This window comes from Actinia tenebrosa, unplaced genomic scaffold (assembly GCF_029948245.1).
Source record: "Actinia tenebrosa isolate PJP-AT-01 unplaced genomic scaffold, QUT_ActTen_1.0 PGA_scaffold12__29_contigs__length_12842862, whole genome shotgun sequence".
In the NCBI taxonomy this organism is placed as follows: Eukaryota; Metazoa; Cnidaria; class Anthozoa; order Actiniaria; family Actiniidae; genus Actinia; species Actinia tenebrosa.
Genome location: NW_028292572.1, coordinates 7,769,575 through 7,789,189, shown reverse-complemented (window position 1 = coordinate 7,789,189; position 19,615 = coordinate 7,769,575). Strand labels below are relative to the sequence as shown.

Below are 19,615 nucleotides of genomic sequence, written 5' to 3'. Positions count from 1 at the left end.
ATGGAGAGATGGGAAAAAGGAAGTTAACGTGCCTTTATTGCAATCAGTGAAATGTTCTCCAACCAACTCGTTTCTTAAGTGTGTTCATTGCATTCTTTCTACTTTTGGTTTCACGTACAGATTTAGACTAGATTAATTAAGGACGTGAAATTGGTCTTATTAATCACTTTATATAGTTTAAAAAGATTATTAAATTATTGGTATTGATGGCTTATATGTATCTACTCTGAATGGATAAAAGTAAAATGCTCACAGTATTTGGTAATTTAACATTTATAACGCTTTGGGAACCCTGTGGTGAATATTCCTTAGGCAAGGTATCAACCAAGAGGGACGAAAAGCTCGATACCATGCAGACAGCCCAACCTACTCAGACCACCATATTGGAGGACATAATAAAAGAAGCAATTCAAAAACGTTTGCTTCCAACATGGCGGTTATGACGTCATCTGCACCCTCAAAAATACACCGTTCACGCAACATAAATTCACTACATTAAAAATATACTAAAATATTATGTTTATCTGTTTATTCATTGTACGTTTATTCATTCATAATTAGAAGATCTCTTGAATATGTTATATTCTCTATGTGGTTTATTCGAATAAATATTTTCTTTGAGGTCCTGGCTCACGATCCCACCCCACCTCTACCAATGACAATAGCATAGCTCAAGCTCACACAAGGACAGTGTAAGACTAGGTATACAGTATCAGTATAAGATAGCATAGACTGTATATTATCAATGAGCATCCAATGGATACGATTTAGATAACCATTCTATATATTATAGCTGAATGACCCTCGTATTTTAAAACTACATCTATTTAGATACGTAGGCCACCTAAAGGAACTCCTAGTAAAGTAAATCGTGATTTGATCCAAAAAAAAGAGTAGAAAAACTGCCGATATTAAAAGTGTAATACAAATGAAGACGGATCATCGAACTGCTAGACACTTCACTTAAGTTCTTTTTAGATTTAGTTCTCTAGATTTTTAGAGCTGAAAAAGCAAAAATCACTGATTTATGATTCTCATTTAACCTGTCGAAGACGGTGTATAGTAGCAAATAATCAGCAAACGAATCAAAAAGGAAACCAGACTGGATCCTCGATCAGGATTTCTTATATACACTATCATACATGGGAAATGGGATAAATGCAAGGAAAAAATAGTGGGAAAAGGATGGGAAACTGCAAAGTGATCTGATATGGTATTTGCATATAAAATACATCTCTCTCCTTTAGCTCTCACGGGTGTTAGTCGATCTTTAATGTACTGGCATAGTCTTCTTGTTTCTTTTTACGATATTCCGGTTTGACGCTCGTTCTTTTAAGTTGTCCATCCCTAAGTTGACAACAGATATTAGTGAAAGGGCGCTAAGGTCAAGAGGTTATGACGATGGTGACATTAATGATGATATGATGTGTCTATTGAAGGCAACGGTGATGATGAATCTAATGATGATTATTGATGATGAGTCTAATAAGATGATGAATCCTAAGATAATGATGTGTCTATTGAGGGCAACGGTGATGATGAATCTATTGAAGATGATGATTATTGATGATGAGTCTAATAAGATGATGAATCCTAAGATAATGATGTGTCTATTGAGGACAATGATGATGATGAATCTAATGAGGATGATGAGAGTGATGACTACTGATGATGAGTCTAGTAATGATGATCGCGATGACTATAGATAATGACATCAATGAGTCAACAGTGCTATGGTCAAGAGGAAGTTTTGACGAGGGTAATGGTGATAATGAATCTAATGAAGATGATGATTATGATGACGAGAACAGTGATGATAACATTGATGTTGAGTGTATTGAAGACGACGACGATGATGATAGCAGGTAGTGACGATGGTCTAGTATGGGACCATAATAAAGATGCTCATAACTCAGTTATTATCTCTGGAAGTTATGGTAGAATAAAACAGAAAAGACATCTACAGTAAGGTATGGTTGTGCATCGTTATTTCACCTGAGAAAGTTCATTTTCTTTAACATTGGTGCGTTGTCATGAAAAGCCGCATTAAAAGATTTAACATTAAAGGTGATTTTTATTATGTAAGTGTTATTGTTAACTCAGTAGTCTTGTTGATCATAACTTGTAGCTTTAAAACGGCTAGGTTTATGGTATTAATTTAGGAGTGTAACTTTGTTAAAGCAAATCAGCTCAGAGCCGAAAAAAAATTAGGGCAAGCCAACTAAGCAAGTTAGCTTACTCCCATTATTTTCGTTTTCGTTTTCTTGAAGAAAACGAGTTTGTTTTTAGCAATTAATTGTAAAAATTATAATTTTTCTTATACATTGCATGTATTTCTTACAAATCCAAAATGACAATGATAATGATAATGACAAGTATAAGTGAATGTATCATGTACTTACCATATCAGGTCCACTAGCCCACCTCTAAATGCTATTTCACCCTTAACACGATTAGCAAACTGTATTGGCGTTTCACCTTCCTGTAACAGATTAGAAGTACTGTATATCAAATGATATTCTAATAAAACTGATAACGATGATGATTATTATGCTGTTGGTGGTGTTGATGATGATGATGATGATGATGATGATGACTGCAATGGCCTATATTCCTCCTCCCCCCTCCTATTACTCTGCACCAAGGCAACTTCTCACATAATCGAACACTGTCAGTCTCTTGTACTACTATTTAAATGAAGGCTCAACCTACTAGCCAGGGCTGAAAGTCAGGCATTCATTCTGGTTAAACCTGCGAAGACTTTGATAATCGCAGACCATTTTTAATAGGCTAATTGTCACCCACACCATCCCAGAAATGAGACCAATATGTTTGTACTTTGAATCAAAGTACCAGATATCAGACGATTGCCCAACTTTTCAATAGGCCTATTATGTCACCCAAACCACCCCAGGATCCTTTGCAACACTAACCTGTATGACCATTGGATCCAAGTACCAGACGTCACAGACGATTGCCCAACTTGTCAATAAACTGAACAAATACTGACCAAAGCTTTCAGAACTTGAATTCCAGAATGCATCAGCAAATGTGGGATCGTACTGAAAGAAATAAAATTTCTGGTGTTAAATTTTGCATTAGGTACATATGTGCCATCTGGAGTCAAAGACTATGATTCTCTGGCTGGATTGGAGTACGCAAAGGTATCGCACACTGATTCATTTACTGTGATTGTACCGTGCCCTCTTTTTTAAGGGTCACACAAAATCCCTATTTTATCTATGGTCGAATACATTCTAACTTGTATCACCTTGTAAAGCCTTGGTACACAAAGAATCGAATTAAGTAGAAGGATTTAAATAGCCCACTTCTGAGATATGCTTTGCTCGTCAGGCACAAAGGTTTCATTATGAGGCTACAGTGCTAAATGCTCAGTCATTTGTGACAGGCGGTAAGCATATTTTAAATTTAGCACTTAGCCTTTATACTGAAACCTTTGTGCGTGACAATCAAAGCATATCTCAGAGGTGGGCTATTGCTATAGTTCCTTCCCCCTCCCCTCAGGCTCACCATCTGAAGTGAAGAAACTGTATTCTGAGGTACTATGTGATAAATAAGCTGGTGGTCTTACCTTTATAGCTACAGGGTATATTACACCTCCTATTTCAAAACTTCCTTTTTTGAACATCATGACCGAAGTATTGTTAATACAAGTACCTGAAAAACATGATCATGCATGGGTTAGGTTATTACTACAGCTGTATATACACCTAATTCAAAAAACGTTATCATTGCCAAAGGCAATAGGTCATTCCGACATGGAATTGGTTTTGTTGAATACAAAGAACATTGAATCAACTTCAGCAGGAAGGTCCATGTTGTTGACGAGAATAAGAAGCAGAAACACAAGTCATTCCAGCTATTCTTGGATCTTGGAATGACATATATCCAATAGCTTTTTGCCTATTGCCTATTGCCTATCGCCTTTGGCGATGACAAAAAATTTTTGAATTAGGTGTATGTATACAGTACACTGAATCAAAATATGGCAACCAATTTGAATAACTATTGTTCTGCACTGACTAGCGACTGACTATCCTCTCTTACATATGAAAATGCTTTTGTGTTTCCATGTGAACACGAGGCCAGTCAGTCGCTAGTCAGTGCAGAACAACAGTTATTCAAATTGGTCATCATATTTCAATTCGGTGTACTGTATGATGTTTTATGAAATGTATGTACAAGTCATGTACATGTAGAAATGTTTAGGAAACGGTGCTGGCAGTGCAGGAGAATTAATAACAAATGTTTATCAACATGCTGTATACATGTCCATACCTTCAGGAAAAATTAACATGGGGTTTTTGCTGGGATCCTCAACATGTTCTCGCAGTCTGTCATAATGAGAAAATGAACCTGTGTTACCACATAAGGTATGCCTACCATTGCAACCACATGTTATAAACAATCATAACCATCACCACGGCCCACCAAGAACATCCACCATCAACTACATGTACATTACCTTCACCATCATTATAACCCTCATTATCACCATTATAGTGCTACAGCCACCCACTACCATCCATCATTATAACCATCTACATTTACATCAACACAACCTCCTGAGACTGTTCATTACCAACCACGTCACCATTATCATAACAACATCAGCACCATCACCACAGCCCCAAAAATTATTCATCATCAACTACATCACTATCACCATCATTATAACCATCAAAATTATCATCATCATCATCATCACCATCATCATCATCCCCACCATCATCACCACCACCACCATCATCATTATCATCATCACCATCAACATTACCACCAACATCACCACCATCATCATCATCATCATCATCAACACCATCAACATCACCACCATCATCACCACAAACCTATCATCATACAAGAGCTTTACCAATAAAATCATCTGATCGCCATAACTTCTATAATCAGACATACTGTATTACATACTGCTAGGTCATAATTACCTCTTTGTGACTATCAATCTGTCTTTCATCTCGAATCTTTCAAACCAAATATGATCCTGTGATCTTGCTAACACCTTCTGGATGAAGCCAAAAAGACCAGGCTGACGCTGTCCCACCTTCAACAGGTACGGTAAACCAGTTTTAATAATTAAACACTTACAGCATTAAAAGTTTAGCGTTGGACTGACAACTGGCCAACATACCATAGAATAGCAGTTATCACATGCCAGGATCAATACATCGATAGGTGAGGTGTGGTTTGCAACACATATGCCTCCTCCCTTGGCCATATTTTCACTGATATATAACAAGATAAATACAAATGATATACTGCATTAGAAATGTTATTCCTGAAGTTGAAAAAAGTAAGAAACTTGTTTTATTTCTTGTGCAAAAACGTTATTCTTAGAGTGCAACCAAATGACCCAAAATCCCATGAGATATAAATAACAATGAAAAGCCAATCTTGCAGAATTTGATTATCTAATGGAGGTTTTGCACCATCACGTGACAGCAGCCATGACAGGGGGCAGGAACAATACAATCATTTTACATGAAAAAGAATTCAATTCCCGTGAGCAAAGGGATTTTATCGTTCCGCCATCTAACCACATTCAGTCCAAGCTCTATTATGGGTGCAAGCATGTGATGGTGCAAAACCTCTATTCTAGACTAATAAACCTGTTCAAAAATTCTTTGGTCTGGCCTTGTACTGTATACAGTACCAGCTGAGCAGAGAATTTTGCTTTGGCCAATCACAGCGCGTTTAGCTGTTTTTCTACTGTAACCCAGTTTTTGCATATTTTTCTGTTTTCTTTTGAGTAAAATATAATACGTGCCTACGAGAAACAGAAATATGGAAAGGAAGAATAAAAACAATTTCACTTTACTGCCATTTACTTTGTTCTTTCAAGCCCCAAAAATGCTTAGGGCCGGTCATTTTGTCCGCTCATGCTTTGTGTGCGGCGTTCACTGCTCAGCTGGTAAGTACTTTACAACAACTTACGTATTATGTGAAGTAACAACAGCAGACAGGGCTCTTCCTAATATTCTAAATGATGCCAGCATACATATTCTATCCAGCTTCTTTCTAAAACTAGACAAAGAGAGATATTGCACTGTGACATACAGCTTGTGAATAATGTTTTCCCTTTTCAAACTATATGTCATTCCCTTGAGAATAATATTCTTTGTCTTGTAGTATCCATATTTAGGTGTCTTCTTATGTACAACTGCTCTTGTTTTTTTAGGAGGGTAATACTTATTATCCAGTGGCAAACAAACTTGTGGGCCTGTTTGTATAAAGCCTGGATAGCGCTATCCAACGGATAAATCTTTTCAAGTGGTTAAATTTATTGGATAACAGCATCAACTTTTCCACTGGATAAGGATTTATTCACCGGAAAGCACTGTCCAGGCTTCCCACAACTGGGCCATGGCCTTTAGTACCATGGCCTTTAGATACCCATTAATTGGAATTTAGGAGTTGATTTTTGTGGAGGGAGGAAAACCAGAGAACCAGGAGAAAAACCCCTTGAACAGAAGAGAATCAACTAGAAACTCTACTCAATATCGAACACGGCAGGATTCAAACCCAGGTTGCACTGATGCTTCCCAAAAAGAAAGAGATGATGATCTAAGGAATGACATATACAGTAGTTTGAAATGATACAAGGCTACACAAGAAAACCAGTCATCCAGCTGCAGACATACCTTGATTCAGGAAGCTGTGATATAACAGCTGTGCTCAAAGTTAATAATCCAAAACCATATATCACTAGAGTAAGTCTGTAAAACATACAAAATAGGAAAAATAGTTGGACAGAGAATTATTAGGAATGAACAACAAAATGTTACAACAGCCAGCCATGTTTGTGTATAGCTAACTAAACAGATAAATAATTTCTTGTTGGCTTCAATAGTCCTGTTCACAGTTCCAGGCTCCATCTTGTAAGGTAGCCATGCCTTCGCATCAAAGTGAGAGGAATGGCGAGCTTGCAATGATATAGACCTTTGAATAATTGCTCAAGGTGTTAAAAAAGGCATGGCTACCTTTCAAGCCCGGGGGGGGTACTCCGCTATATTCGCTATATGGGTAGGTGCCACCAAACAGGCTATGGTTTTCAGCGTTTCTACTGTGGAACAGGCTATATAAAATCGCGCTCGCTCTGAAACAGGGTATACGAAATCACGCTCTCTCCTCTCTGAATCAGGGTTTTCAGCGAACTTGCTCTGGAACAGGGTATGAGTTTCAGCGATTTTTACTCTGGAACAGGGTCAGGCTGCAGAGGGCTCAGCGGCACATCCATACCCTAAAAGGGCAAGAGTACCCCTCGGGCTTTCAAGATGGCACAAAGAACTGTGAAGGGGACTACTATTAAAGAAATAAACAAACATGGCTGCCATGCCTTTCTGATTACATTGTATTTCCCTACTGGAACCGTAGAGAACCTAATGAAAAATATATATAGTATGTTGGAGCAAATTTGGTATTCTACTTTTAGAAGTATGGTTAAAGTTTGCACCATCACACAGTGTCAGAAATGTTAGATAGCACAAACAACAAAAATATTTTACATGAGAAAGAATTAAATTTCCTAGAGTTCTATCCTCAACATGGCTTCCGGTATGTGATCACGCAAAACCTCTATTAATGGTTTATGAAAGATAAACAGTTCAGATAAGCTCCACCCTTAAACCACAAATTTCTCGAGCCTCCAAATCTGGATGGGTGGCCTAACCATGATCGTCCCTTTATCTAAGGGTGTCTCAGCATCAATCTATCTTCACTAGCAATCAAATATAAGTGTATAAACACATGTGCAAGTACAGACACAGCTACCACTTTAAGGTTGGCAAAATGTTTTGTTCTACCCAAATGTATAGGGGTAAACTAACAAAGAAAGACTATCTGTGCTAAGGTTTACATGTATGCTAACCTTGCATTACTAGTGAATTAATTGTACTTTTTTTTCTGTTCCAGTACCCTAAAAATTATGCATTTGAATTGATTTTTGGAGCAGGCAATATTATGTATTTGACTCTGGTCTGGTATCCTGGCTGCTTGTGTCATCCATATGCTCGCACATGGGATAATAGAATTGCAAAAGAAGAAGAAAAGTAAATGGGAAAAAAATTTTTTTCACCAGCCAGAAGGTTTGAATGGGGAAAAACTGTGCCCTCAGCCTTAACCTTGGGCAAAGTTTTTTGCTATCTGCACTTCTGGGTACATAAATTACGTAATCTCTATACCTATGTATACTGACCTCAATGGCAATAAGATACAGTATCTGACAAAGAATCCAAGAACCCAAATTATAGAAAGCTTTGAACTGAAAAAGGAATTGTTTTAGAAAAAAAGGGTTATAAATTAAAGTACAGTAGAGTAGGTTGCAAAAAGTATCATTCTTATGACAATGTGGTAATCAAAATTTCTTTCATTGTCTGGTATGCACCTTTCTCATGGGTTCTCATTTGGCAGATATTTTATTCCACTTAAATAAAATCCTCATTCTGAAGTGCCTGAATGTGAGTCTAGGCTGGGGAAAACTATTGTTTGAGGCAACATAGCTGCTGCATGCCAAAGGCTCATAAAGTTGCATTTAGGGAGCCAATACAATAAGTGTGTAGTAAGAATCATTATCATCATCATCATTATCAGCAAATAACATACCTTATATGGTGGTAATTCTTATTAGTCCTTGTTAGGAGATTCCATGATTCTAGCTCTATATAAAAAACATTATTAATTCACATAACTAATCATAATAAAATATAATTCCCTTGTAAATTTATCCAATTATGTAGACATTTTAGGATGCAGTACAGATGTACATATATGTCAGATTGTCAGGGCAAGACAAAATAAAAAGATCATGAAAAAATGTCTACCCATATTGCATCCTATAAAATGTCTAATAAGCTGTTATTTATTAACAAATATTTTTTTTCGAGGCCAAATAGTGCAAGTACTTGACTTGTGATTCATAGAATACGAAATATTGCAGGATATTTGCACTCTTTCCAGGCTTTCTCCTCCAATATTTGTATACTCTATTGAGTATAGTTGGATTATAAAGGTAGTGTTTAATGCACTGTCACATGGGGGTGGGGGTGGGGGGTGGGACAGGGCAGAGAGGGGAGAGGAAGCAGAGAAAGAAGGAGGAGTAGATAAAGAAAAGAAGGGACGTTTTCTAAAACTACTAACAATTAAGAGAAGTGCATAAGAGGACCACACACAAAGAAGATTTTACCTGCAGCAGAAAAACGCTTAGTGACTTCATCATCTATGATGGCCTGAAATTCAAACAAACCAAAATTTAAACTTAACTGACCAAGTTCTGGGTTTACAATGTGGGTTCTTGGAATTGCATATTTACTCAAGTTAGGATCAAATTAGATTAAATTAGGATCAAACATTTTTGGAGCCCAATATTTTGACAACCCATGTTTAAGTAGAGCAATTCTTTGTAATTTGAGAATCATATATAAATATAATGTGTTATTAATAGTATCTGACCTCAAAGCCACTTTTAAAGAAATCTAAAGCATCTGATAGCTGAAATTCTCTCTGAAAAGTTCCAAATGATCTATTTCTTGGTATTGGCGTATGAGGCCCAAACTTTTCGCCTTCTTTGTCAATCAACTCTGCAAAAAAAAAAATTTTGAAAAATTAAAGTTAGTGTTATCATTGGAGTTTTCTTTGCATAGAACTTGAACAAACGATGAAAGCCCAAAGAAACAAAACAATAAAAAAGAGCTTCTGAGGCTAAGTACATGCACATGTCACATGACTACACAAATATTAATGCACCACCCTTTTATTCATTCATAACAAAAACTACATTACAGTTTATAATATGTGACAACTATATTGTTTTAATAAAGAAGTGTAGGCTTATAAAAAATATTGAGGCATATTTATTGCATAAGTAAACTATTTTATAAAAATATTAGATTGCTGAGTTGAAGTGTAAAAAATCACTCAAATGCACAGAAATTAAAGTTCAATATTAAAATTCTAGGTTAAACCTCATTGCCATATTTTCAATTCCAGTTTTCTTTTTTGAATCTTGGGTAAAGGTACATGGTCTAGCAATGCTGGGCTTAAAATAATAAGCCGCTGTTTATTCCTTTTTTTTGTTTGTATTTTTTTAGTTCCTTCCCCCCCCTCCCTCATCAGTAAAACAGAGAGTTGTTTTGGTTGGCTGGTGATGTTATGATAAAATAGGGACATTACTAGTAGCATCCAGATACTCATATTCTAATAACATTTTCTAATAACATATTCTAAAAAACAAATAAATAAATACTAAAAAACTTACCACTATGTAGCAATTGCTTTGAATCTATTTTTTTCCTTCCAAACTGAAAATATTTTAAAGACAGAGTTAATAACTTAATTTGATATTTCAACAAGAAATTAAGTGCTTACACCAGGGTGAATTTTAAAAAGGAGCAAGCAAAGGATTCATACAGTTGAATGTACATACTGAACCCAAAACTAAACTGCATTTATTTATTCAATTTTTTTTCAGTATAAATAAAATTTTTATCATCAGTTTATAGACAAATGGCCTGTATTTTAGCCATTAGTTGACATTCATTTTTAATCCTGAAATAGCAACAACAAGAATATACTTGTTTTCTGTGTTTTTGTGTGCTTATGTCATGTCATAAACCAAATTAGGCAAGAATACAAAGCAAGGTATATAACAAAAATGAAAATAGCCTGTAGAGTGTCATGTGAATGTTGATATTTTGTAAGTCCCACTGTCATCCATGATAGTACTAGATTAAATGTATTCTCCAAACAGACTAGTATTTTAGGAATATAGCATGCATACATATAATTTAATATTAAATTGAGGTATCATAATTAATTGAGGACTTTTTCACGTCTCAATTTACGCTTTCTCGAATACAAAAAAAAAAAAAAAAATTTGGTCATAAATTTATCAAGAGTATTTTATCACTTTTTATCTAGTATTAGCTTTGAAACTAAAATATGAATACGAATTAATTTGAACAAAATTCTTAAATTTTTAAGGAAAATGATAAAATGGAGACTTTTTTGCAACGTGACCAACTTCTCTACAGTCGTCCACGTTTCGTCAAACACGACCACAAATTAATCATTAAAAAAGCCTGTCTTACCTCAAAAACCTTTAACAATAGCTTGATATATATATTCCTGATACCAAATGAGCCTCCAAATACTGCAGGAAGGACAATAAAGACTACAGTAAAGAGAAAATAGGCCACGCAACACAGCAAGAGAAAGAGAACAGCCATGTTGAAATCCTCTTTAGGGGATTACCTCTGACTGCAAAGGTCAACGGGCACTCGTAACTTGCAGTGCGTCATGGGAAGGGATAGAACACAGGGTAACCAACACACTTGCGTGAAAAAACGAGTATAGTATAGGTGAAATAAATATTAATTAAATTATTTAGATAAAATTAAAAAACTATGGTTTCCTTATATATTGTTCAGAACTGAATAAAAGACTAAAATATCAGGTAGAATAGAGCTTTCTTGAAAGTCAGATTCCGAGATTATGCCTTAATGTGAAATCCGAAGCTTGCGATTGGAATATAAGTTTATCAAATTATAATCCATATTGTAATGGCTTGTATATTTGTATCTTGAAAAGAAAGCAAAAGAAAACAATATATCAAAGGGAAAACGTAAAAAAGAAAGCTAAAAAAATGATAGAAAAAATAGAACAAAAGAATTTTAAACAAAAAAAAGTGGCGACCTTTAGATGCACTAAATCACCGCAGAGGAAATTCACTCAGTGCCGGTCTAAAACTGACAGAGGAAACTAAGGAGTTGTAAATAAGAACAACTAATAGACAGATCTGATCTCGCCAATAGCAGTTGGATGTAAATGAAATGGTTACATGTGACTCTCTATCACTGAGATTATTCAAGAGAAAGCGTAACATTGTCTTGCCCCGATGGAGACAGCCTTCGGCCGGTGACAGGATTGGCAGCGTTGTGGCACCCGGTGACAGGATTGGCAGCGTTGTGGCACCCGGTGACAAGGCAGTCATGTTTGTCACCGGGAATGATTCGAAAAACCAACATTTGCGTTAAATAATAGTCTTAGTAATTAGTGATAATGAGAAGTATTCACTGTTGTAGGTTTTGAAAACTTTCCGATGGGACGAAAACTTTCCGAAGTTTCAAAGATATTAAAAGTACCACAAATAAGATTTTCGTGCGTGTTTTTACATTTGCCAATGTTGCGCATTACTTTTGCGATCATAACGCACTGCTTCCGGCATCATGAGTCTGTTCTATACTTTTCTGTTCTAAATGCGTAGAAAACACTTTGCTATAAATGTAGTATGGTGCTACTTTAGAAAAGTCCTATTGATGCGCTTCACTTGCGCAATATCGTATAAAACTCCTGCACATGCAACATACATCACTAACACCGAAGCCTAATCAGACTACTGGGTTGTCCTAAATCTCGGATAAGTCAGGGAGTCAGGGCAAGGCTTACTTAAAAAATACATTGGAATCAGTTAAGAATTGCACTTTGTTGCACGTGTATTAGTATGATGACAATGATTCGTGGTCACAGTACAGTAGTAGAGCAGCAGTGTGCTGATGACGCTCACTAATAATGTCCCAAGATAAAAGTCCTTAAGATAGCATGCTGCGCTCAAGTTTGCATATTTTCAACCATTTAATGAGACGTATCAACAGAAATTAAGAGATACGCAGTACTCATCTACCTTTGCGACAAGTGATAATGACATCCTAAGAAGTCAGCTAAGAACAGGTATCTTAGCTTGCTTCGCGCGTATTTGCAATTACGTCTTAACGTGCGCATCAAATAGACAACGGATGCGCATTGATCATCCGTTCGCATAAAAACTGATTGAGGAGTTTCTTAATTTTTATTCCAGTCTGGTTATTCACACAAAGTATTACAACAATTTTAACGCTTTCCTTTTCGTGCGATCCAAGACATTCCTTGCCTTAGGCTATTTGTTGAAAAAACCCAAGCTTCTTGAATCACAAGGGTTGCGACTAAGGTGGTCGAACGCTACCCTCTTAGCCAACTCCTTGACCTTTGCGGAAAAACAGTTTAGCGCCATTTACATAAATAATACGTGGTCCAACATTGCCACGCATTGAAAAATGTGAGTGTCTTTTGAGTTTGTAAGGTACTACTCTATTTTCAGTCCTTTACACATTATTGTCATAAATATATGACGTGTTGGTTCAGTGAGGCACTCGAAATATTTTATCCTTATCGAAATTAAGTGCATGTAAATGCTTGATCAAATTAGTAGATCCTAGTCAAATGGCAATTGCCTTCTGACATAAGACCAATCATGTCGAATGCTGTGCAATGTAGTTCCAAATTTTACACGAGTCAAATCTAATAATAATGGGCTCGGATTAAAAGTTTATTTGGTTCTTAACAGATTCGTCCAAAGCTAAGATAATTTCTACAGTTTTAGCTATCATTTTAAAGTAATTTGTGTAGTATAATGTTTCGTTCAAAAGGTCCTTTCACAAATGAGCATTTTGATGTTTTGAGGTTAAGAACGGGATTGCAATTATTTTTACAACGTTCGTTTCTCTAATGCAAGTTTCAAACATAGTTAACCAGTAGTAACATATGTCTATGTATAGGGTCAGGTTAATTTATTCATGAATTAGATATTCATATATTCCTGTTGTCATAGCAAATCACCGGAAACGGAAACGAATGGGGTGATGGATCGCCCAAGGGGAGCCGGGAACGGGTGACGTAACGGGTGACGCAAGTGGGGATTTGATATTTTATTTTTTATTTTATTTGAAAAAGTATAAGGTCCCGCGAGCTGGGTTTGAACCAGCAACCTTCGGAACTATAGTCCGACGCTCTACACGTTGAGCTACCACGAGCACTTACTTAGGGAGGTGTTTAAAAAGGTAGTCAAGACGTTGGTTTGAGGTTAACGGTTTTTAATAGGTGGGATATTCATGACATTTACAAGTACAGGTGTTACAGGAACAAACACAGGTATAACCCTTAGAGGTCATCCATCGGTCACGACTTTCTTTGATGTATTGCTTGCGTTGTTCCCTGCGCTCTTCTACTTTGCGCTTTTCTTCTTTTTGCTCGTACGTACGGAGGGCGTCATTGGAAACCTTGATTTTCCATTGAGCGTACGCTTCAATGAGGCTGGAATCCCCAGAGTGGATGTGGGGTCCTTGGGGAGGATTGACCATGGCAAAGGTATAGGTGTTCCAAGCAGGAAGGAAGCTTATGCGTCGTAGGATGCCATGGTTGGTGACGAGGACTTTGCCAATGCCTCGAGCAAGGTCGTTGGCTATTTCCTTGGGAGTATCAGGGCTGTGGATGAGATATTTCTTATGGGTGTCAGGATGGACGAACCACTTGGCGTTTTCTTCTTCTTCGAGGGTGGGTTTGGGTTCTGCTTTGTGAAGGTCATTTCCACGGACTCGAATGAGACTGGCCGTGACTTGGTCGTCAACGGTGGGAGCAGGCTTGGCTTGTTTGGAGACCTTAACTTGAGCCTTGAATTGAGTGTAAGCTTGGATGAGGCTAGCTGATGATTGTGCCTAAGAAAGTAAGAAAATGAAAAAAGTAAAAAAAGAAAAGCTCCCCTGCGAGGAGTCGAACCTCGATCTCCAGCCAGCTAGGCCAGTATCATACCATTAGACCACCGGGGCTGCTATGAGATAGAGAAGTAAAGTTAAGGTAGTCTAGGGTAGGGGTCCGGAAGTAAAACTCAAGTCATGGGTGTGTTGAAAGGTTTTTATTGGCCAATGAAAAAGCAGTACATAAATTTAATGAAACAAAATGTTTTTTAATCAGATAAGTCGTGTCGTCGGATGCGTTTGCCATTGCGAAGAGTTTGGAAAGGTGTGGTACAGTTTCTACATTGGGGGAACCATCCGGGAAGGTAAGCGAGACATGCATCACAGCGTTTGTAGCGGAGGACGTAACGAGTTAGACCAGGGAGAGGACTGAGGTCGAGCGAGGTCAGGTAGCGACGCATGTGGGACTGGTAGTTGAGGGAGAACTTGACGTGGTTGAGAGGAGTGTGGGGCGGATGGATTCGTTGATGAAGTCGGACGAGATGGAGTCGTTGTTTGTGGAGGAGGATGACGTGGAAGGTGTTGGTTTGAAATTCTTGGATGCACAAGCGACTGGCCCATTGGACGGCCGCGGCGTCTCGGGTGTGACGAATGAACGTTTTAAATAAGGTGTCTAAGCGAGTGACGCAGATTTGGTGTGGAGGTCCAGGGAGGGAGGAACAAGGACACGGCATGGGATAGTGATGACGGTGTTGATCCATGTAGCGAACGAGACAGAGGGAGTGACAGGCTTGGACGGGGACGTGACGAGGTGCCGGAGGCATGTACCCTCGAAGAGCAAATTGGCGGCAGTTGAAGACGTGGTATTGACCCGTGTAATCGATGGTTCCTTCTTGACCCGAATAAGGGATGGGCTTGCGGCAGAGCAGGCACGGCGGAGGTTTGATCGTGTTGTGGAAATTGACGTGAGCGATGGGACGGATGTGGATGAGGTCGTGAATGTGACGCAAGAAGAGGAGCATGATGCGGGCCATGGTGGGTTGAGCCATTTCCCAGACGGGGTCGCCGCTGTACACTTGAGAGAAGTGGCCTTCGAGGTAGTTGACGAACAAGGAACCGGGCCATTGAGGCAGTGCGTGAGGGGCACGGCAATAAGGACAGGTGTAGTTGAAGCCCGTGCTGAGGATCCACTGCATGAGGCACTCGGTGTGTATGGGTTGGGTGCAGCAGGAGGTCATGTTGGTGTCGGAGTAAAGTGTTTCGGTCGGGAGGTGTCGTTGAAGCGGATGATCGGGAAGAGGCGAGTAACACACGCAGCACTGTTAAAGAGCAAAAGAAGCAGTCAGGACGGTAAGGAGGAACGTGGGTCTGTAGCGAGCATGCGGTCAGGACGTGCACCAGCCACAACGACAGGGGCTGGAGTCTTTTGTCTTGTTGAAGATGGATAAAAAGCTGAGGAACAATTGGAAGGTGGGGCATGCGTCCAGGGCGTCGGCCACGTCAGTGATGAGGTGTGAAGGAGTGCGTTTTTGGAAGTCAGGAGGGAAGAAGAACCTTTTGTTGTCCACTTCGGAGTCCTTGGCCGCTTCGGTGCATTGGAGGCAGTCAGGATCTTGAGCCTCTTGACACGTACATATCAGATGAGAGGGGCCGTCTGGGGTGTCAGGGCGTGTAGTAGAGGCCTTCTAGTGAGGGAAAAGGACAACGTGGAAATGCTTTTAGGAATGATGCTTTGGTAGCGCGTAATGGTTTTTTGGTGCTGACCCCCATGATGTAGATGCTGGGATTGTTGTTGTCCGTGTGGAAGTAGGGGGCCACGTAGACGTAGACGGACGTGTGGGCATTGAAGTGGGATAGGGGAAGGTCGCGATTGAGACCATCGACCAAGGGCAGGTAAGTAAAGATGATGTTGCTGTCGTCTTGGTACGTTCTCCACATGGCCGAAGCAAATAAGTGGTGGTTGATGGTGCCCGAGGTGGAAATTTGGACGCGGATGAATCCCGAGGGCGGGTATTCGCGGGCCTCGTGGGCAACGAGTAGGTAACGCAGAGGCGTGGATGGCGTTTGCGTGAACTGGAAGTTGTGGAGACGCGTATAGGTAGAATGGAGGACGATGGGGCCGTAGGCATTGGGGGTACGGTGGTGGCAGCTGTAATCTTGAGCATTTTCGAGAGCGATGGTGGTGGAGGGGATGATGGTAAAGGGGTGAGCTTGGTGGTTGATGTCGTCCTGTGGAGGGGTGTCGTTGGCTTGGTAATCGTCGTCCTCGTCGGAGTCGAGAGGCAAGAGTTCCAGGGTAGTGAGGAAGGGTGGATCGGTGTGGATGGGTCGGGACCTGCACATGGGGCACTGAGTGTTTTGACGAGTACGCCATTGGTTGAGACAGTCGTAGTGAAAGTGGTGTTTGCAACAAAGGGTCATGACGGTGTTGGGACAGTTGAGGGGCACGTTGGAGAGGCAAATGGCGCAGGTGATGGTGGTGGCGGTGGTGGCCTGAAGAAAACACAAAGTGAAGTTCACAAGGTAAAGGCAAGGGTATCGAGCCAGAACATGCCGGTAACAAAGTCCCCTCCTTCGAGCTCAATGAATCTTTCGATGTCGACGCCAGCGACTCTGAGTTTGTTTTTGAGGCATCGTTCATAGCATTGCAGTTGGTGAAGGAGGGGGTGGGTATCGCTGCTGAGGCGGGTATGAAGTAACCAAAGTTTTTTGTCGTAGAGGAGGTCGTGAAGGTTGTCAAGCAGTTGGGTAAGTACTAGGGTTCTTCCAATGTGTTTGCGTAGGACGTTTGTAGCGGTGGTAGCGATTGCGGTCTGAAAGAGTAGAAGTCTTTTAGGTTCTGGTGTCAGGAGGAGTGAGGCCTATCTTAAGGATGCTGCAGGAATGAAGTTGCTTTTGAAGGAGTTCGTGGATGCCTTTCAAGTCGCCTCGAAAGAGTTTCCACTTTTTTTCGAATGCGGTGACTAGTCGTTCTTGGCGACGGAAGAAGAGGTAGATGTCGCGGATGTCTTGTTTGTTTTGTTTGTAGCCGTTAGAGATGAAGTCGATGACGCGACGAAGCGCTTCCTAGGGGTGGGCAAGAGCATGTGAAACATTGGAGCATAGGTATGGTAAGGTTTTCTGTAGGTTTCGTCATAGTACTGTTCGTAGCACGAACGGGGTAAGCGAAACATGACGTAGTTGTGAATGACGTAGTTGTAATCGTCTCGGTCGGCCACCCCGTCGGGGAATTGTTCGGGCGTGACGTAATCAGGACCCACGCATAAGTTTTGGGTGCAATGAGGACACATGATGCTAAAGTGGGTACGCTTCATTTCCAGGTAGTGCAGGATGCAGGCGCCATGAAGGGGATGATTGCAGCAGGGTGTCATGACGAAGGGTTCTGAAGTATTGCATTCGCAAGGCAAGATACAAATGGTACATACCAGGGTTTCGTCCTGACTGGCCTCGGCTTCAGGCTCATCATCCTGATTTTCTTCTTGTTCCACGTCCTCCCGCTTACGTTTAGGAGCAGAAGGACCTGTTTCTTCTTCTTTTTCGGCATTGGATTCATTATCCGAATCATGATTATTGATGTAGGCATTACGGGCGTTAACCACCACGGGATCATCAGAATCATAGGGATCATCAATGTTGAATCGATTAAACTGAGGCATCGGTGCAGGAACGCCGGCGTCGGTAGGCAATGGTGGTGGTGGTGTTCCTGGAGGAGTAGGCACAGTTTGATCCACTTGATTGTCTTCTGGATGGGGGATGACCATGCGGCGGTTGGATCTCTTGGGAGGCATGATGAAGGTCGGCGTTGGCTAAGTAAGTAACTAAGTACTAGGTATCTAGGTATACGATTTGGTGATTGGGTACGAAAATGGACTTGGATATATAGGGGTAGGGAGGGGAGGGTAGGGGGTCCCCCCACCCCTCTAGGTGGGGTCTATATAGGGGGACCAGGATCTGTGATTTGCATATGTTTCGTATAGTGAATCACCAGTAAAGCCAACGTAGTATACGAAGATACCAGTGTGGTAAGTACGATTAAGCGTTACGTGTGCGTGGCTTTAGGCATGAGCTTATGTTTTGCTTTTTAAACACTGCAGTACTCATCAGTATGAAAATGACAAAGAGATGCGATCGAAAGCAAAGAATGAATAAGAGAATAAAGAATACCATTTATCAAGCCATGGATGCAGTGCGACAAGATGATTATAGCAATCAAGACATGTTATCAAGCACGCAATACATTCTAGTTCGAAGAACATTTTTTAATGTAATGGAGTTGTTAAAGACTAGAGGCATTGAAGAGTTAGATAAGTTTGATGTACTATTGCTTAAACAATATGTAACCGAATACGTGAATAAATACGGTTATACCGTTGAATCTTAACTTGGTCTTTTTTGTTTTTTCTGAAGGAAGGTTTTGCAAAGGCATTATCCAAACATTATAAAGAAGGTACCGCCCCCGAACCCCAGTTTTTGCAAGACGCGAAGGAATACGTCAAGGCGGTACACGGCCTAGCCAATACGTTAACGGGATGGATTGATGCTATTGAAAAGCATCAGGAGCGGAAGAGGAGGTTGGCGTTCGTGTTAGCGCGCCGAGCCAGAGAACGGGCCCGAGTAAAGCAGGCATTGGTGGATCCAGAACGAGGGCGTACAAAAGTGTATGTCATAGAGGAGTACGGTGTGGGTAATCGTTTAGTGTTTTCTCACCATGGCATCAGGCAGGAGCACGAGGAGCTCGTCTCTAATTAAGAGTTGTGCTCGCTCGGTGTTTGCAGTGAACGTGCCCATGAGAACGCGGGTCATTTCGTATCGGATCGAGACGAGGTCCAGCTTGGAACAGGCCGGTCGGCAGCGTAGACCGTACGTGGGGCACGACGACGATGACGACGATGACGGCGACGAGGACTTGGACGAGGGAGGAGAGGAAGGAGAAGACGAATGGGGGGTTCGATGGGTGGAACGTTTGTTTGATCAAGTTATGGAACGCATTGCCGGCGAGGAAGGATTGACGGCGCGGGATCAAGTAGGCATGACCCTGTACGGTGGGGACTTGGAATACCCGGTGTCGTTGGCCA

The 19,615-nt window shown here is 40.3% G+C and overlaps 1 protein-coding gene and 1 non-coding gene across 2 annotated transcripts; both read right to left on the bottom strand.

The window, feature by feature from the left end:
• Window positions 1-514: 514 nt before the first annotated feature.
• On the bottom strand, window positions 515-11,267 carry LOC116306006 (glycerol-3-phosphate acyltransferase 3). The gene is made up of 15 exons (XM_031716375.2): window positions 11,124-11,267; window positions 10,292-10,334; window positions 9,487-9,614; window positions 9,221-9,263; window positions 8,641-8,695; window positions 8,234-8,299; window positions 6,681-6,755; window positions 5,974-6,063; window positions 5,171-5,264; window positions 4,968-5,083; window positions 4,300-4,355; window positions 3,593-3,678; window positions 2,934-3,062; window positions 2,403-2,482; window positions 515-1,347 (listed from the first exon to the last, which is right to left on the bottom strand). Exons 1-15 carry the CDS (start codon window positions 11,259-11,261, stop codon window positions 1,260-1,262), a joined length of 1,287 nt encoding a protein of 428 aa, XP_031572235.2. The 5' UTR covers window positions 11,262-11,267; the 3' UTR covers window positions 515-1,259.
• Window positions 11,268-13,807: 2,540 nt separating this feature from the next.
• Window positions 13,808-13,880, bottom strand: Trnay-aua (transfer RNA tyrosine (anticodon AUA)). The gene has a single exon. It is a non-coding gene; the product is annotated as a tRNA-Tyr (tRNA).
• Window positions 13,881-19,615: the final 5,735 nt, after the last annotated feature.

Coding starts and splice junctions, on each gene's coding strand:
- LOC116306006 (XM_031716375.2), bottom strand. CDS start 11,261: ATGGCTGTTCTCTTTCTCTTGCTGTGTTGCGTGGCCTATTTTCTCTTT. Junction 8,696..9,220: donor TAAGCGTTTTTCTGCTGCAG/GTAAAATCTTCT, acceptor TTTTTTATATAG/AGCTAGAATCATGGAATCTC. Junction 3,063..3,592: donor TATACCCTGTAGCTATAAAG/GTAAGACCACCA, acceptor TATTTCTTTCAG/TACGATCCCACATTTGCTGA.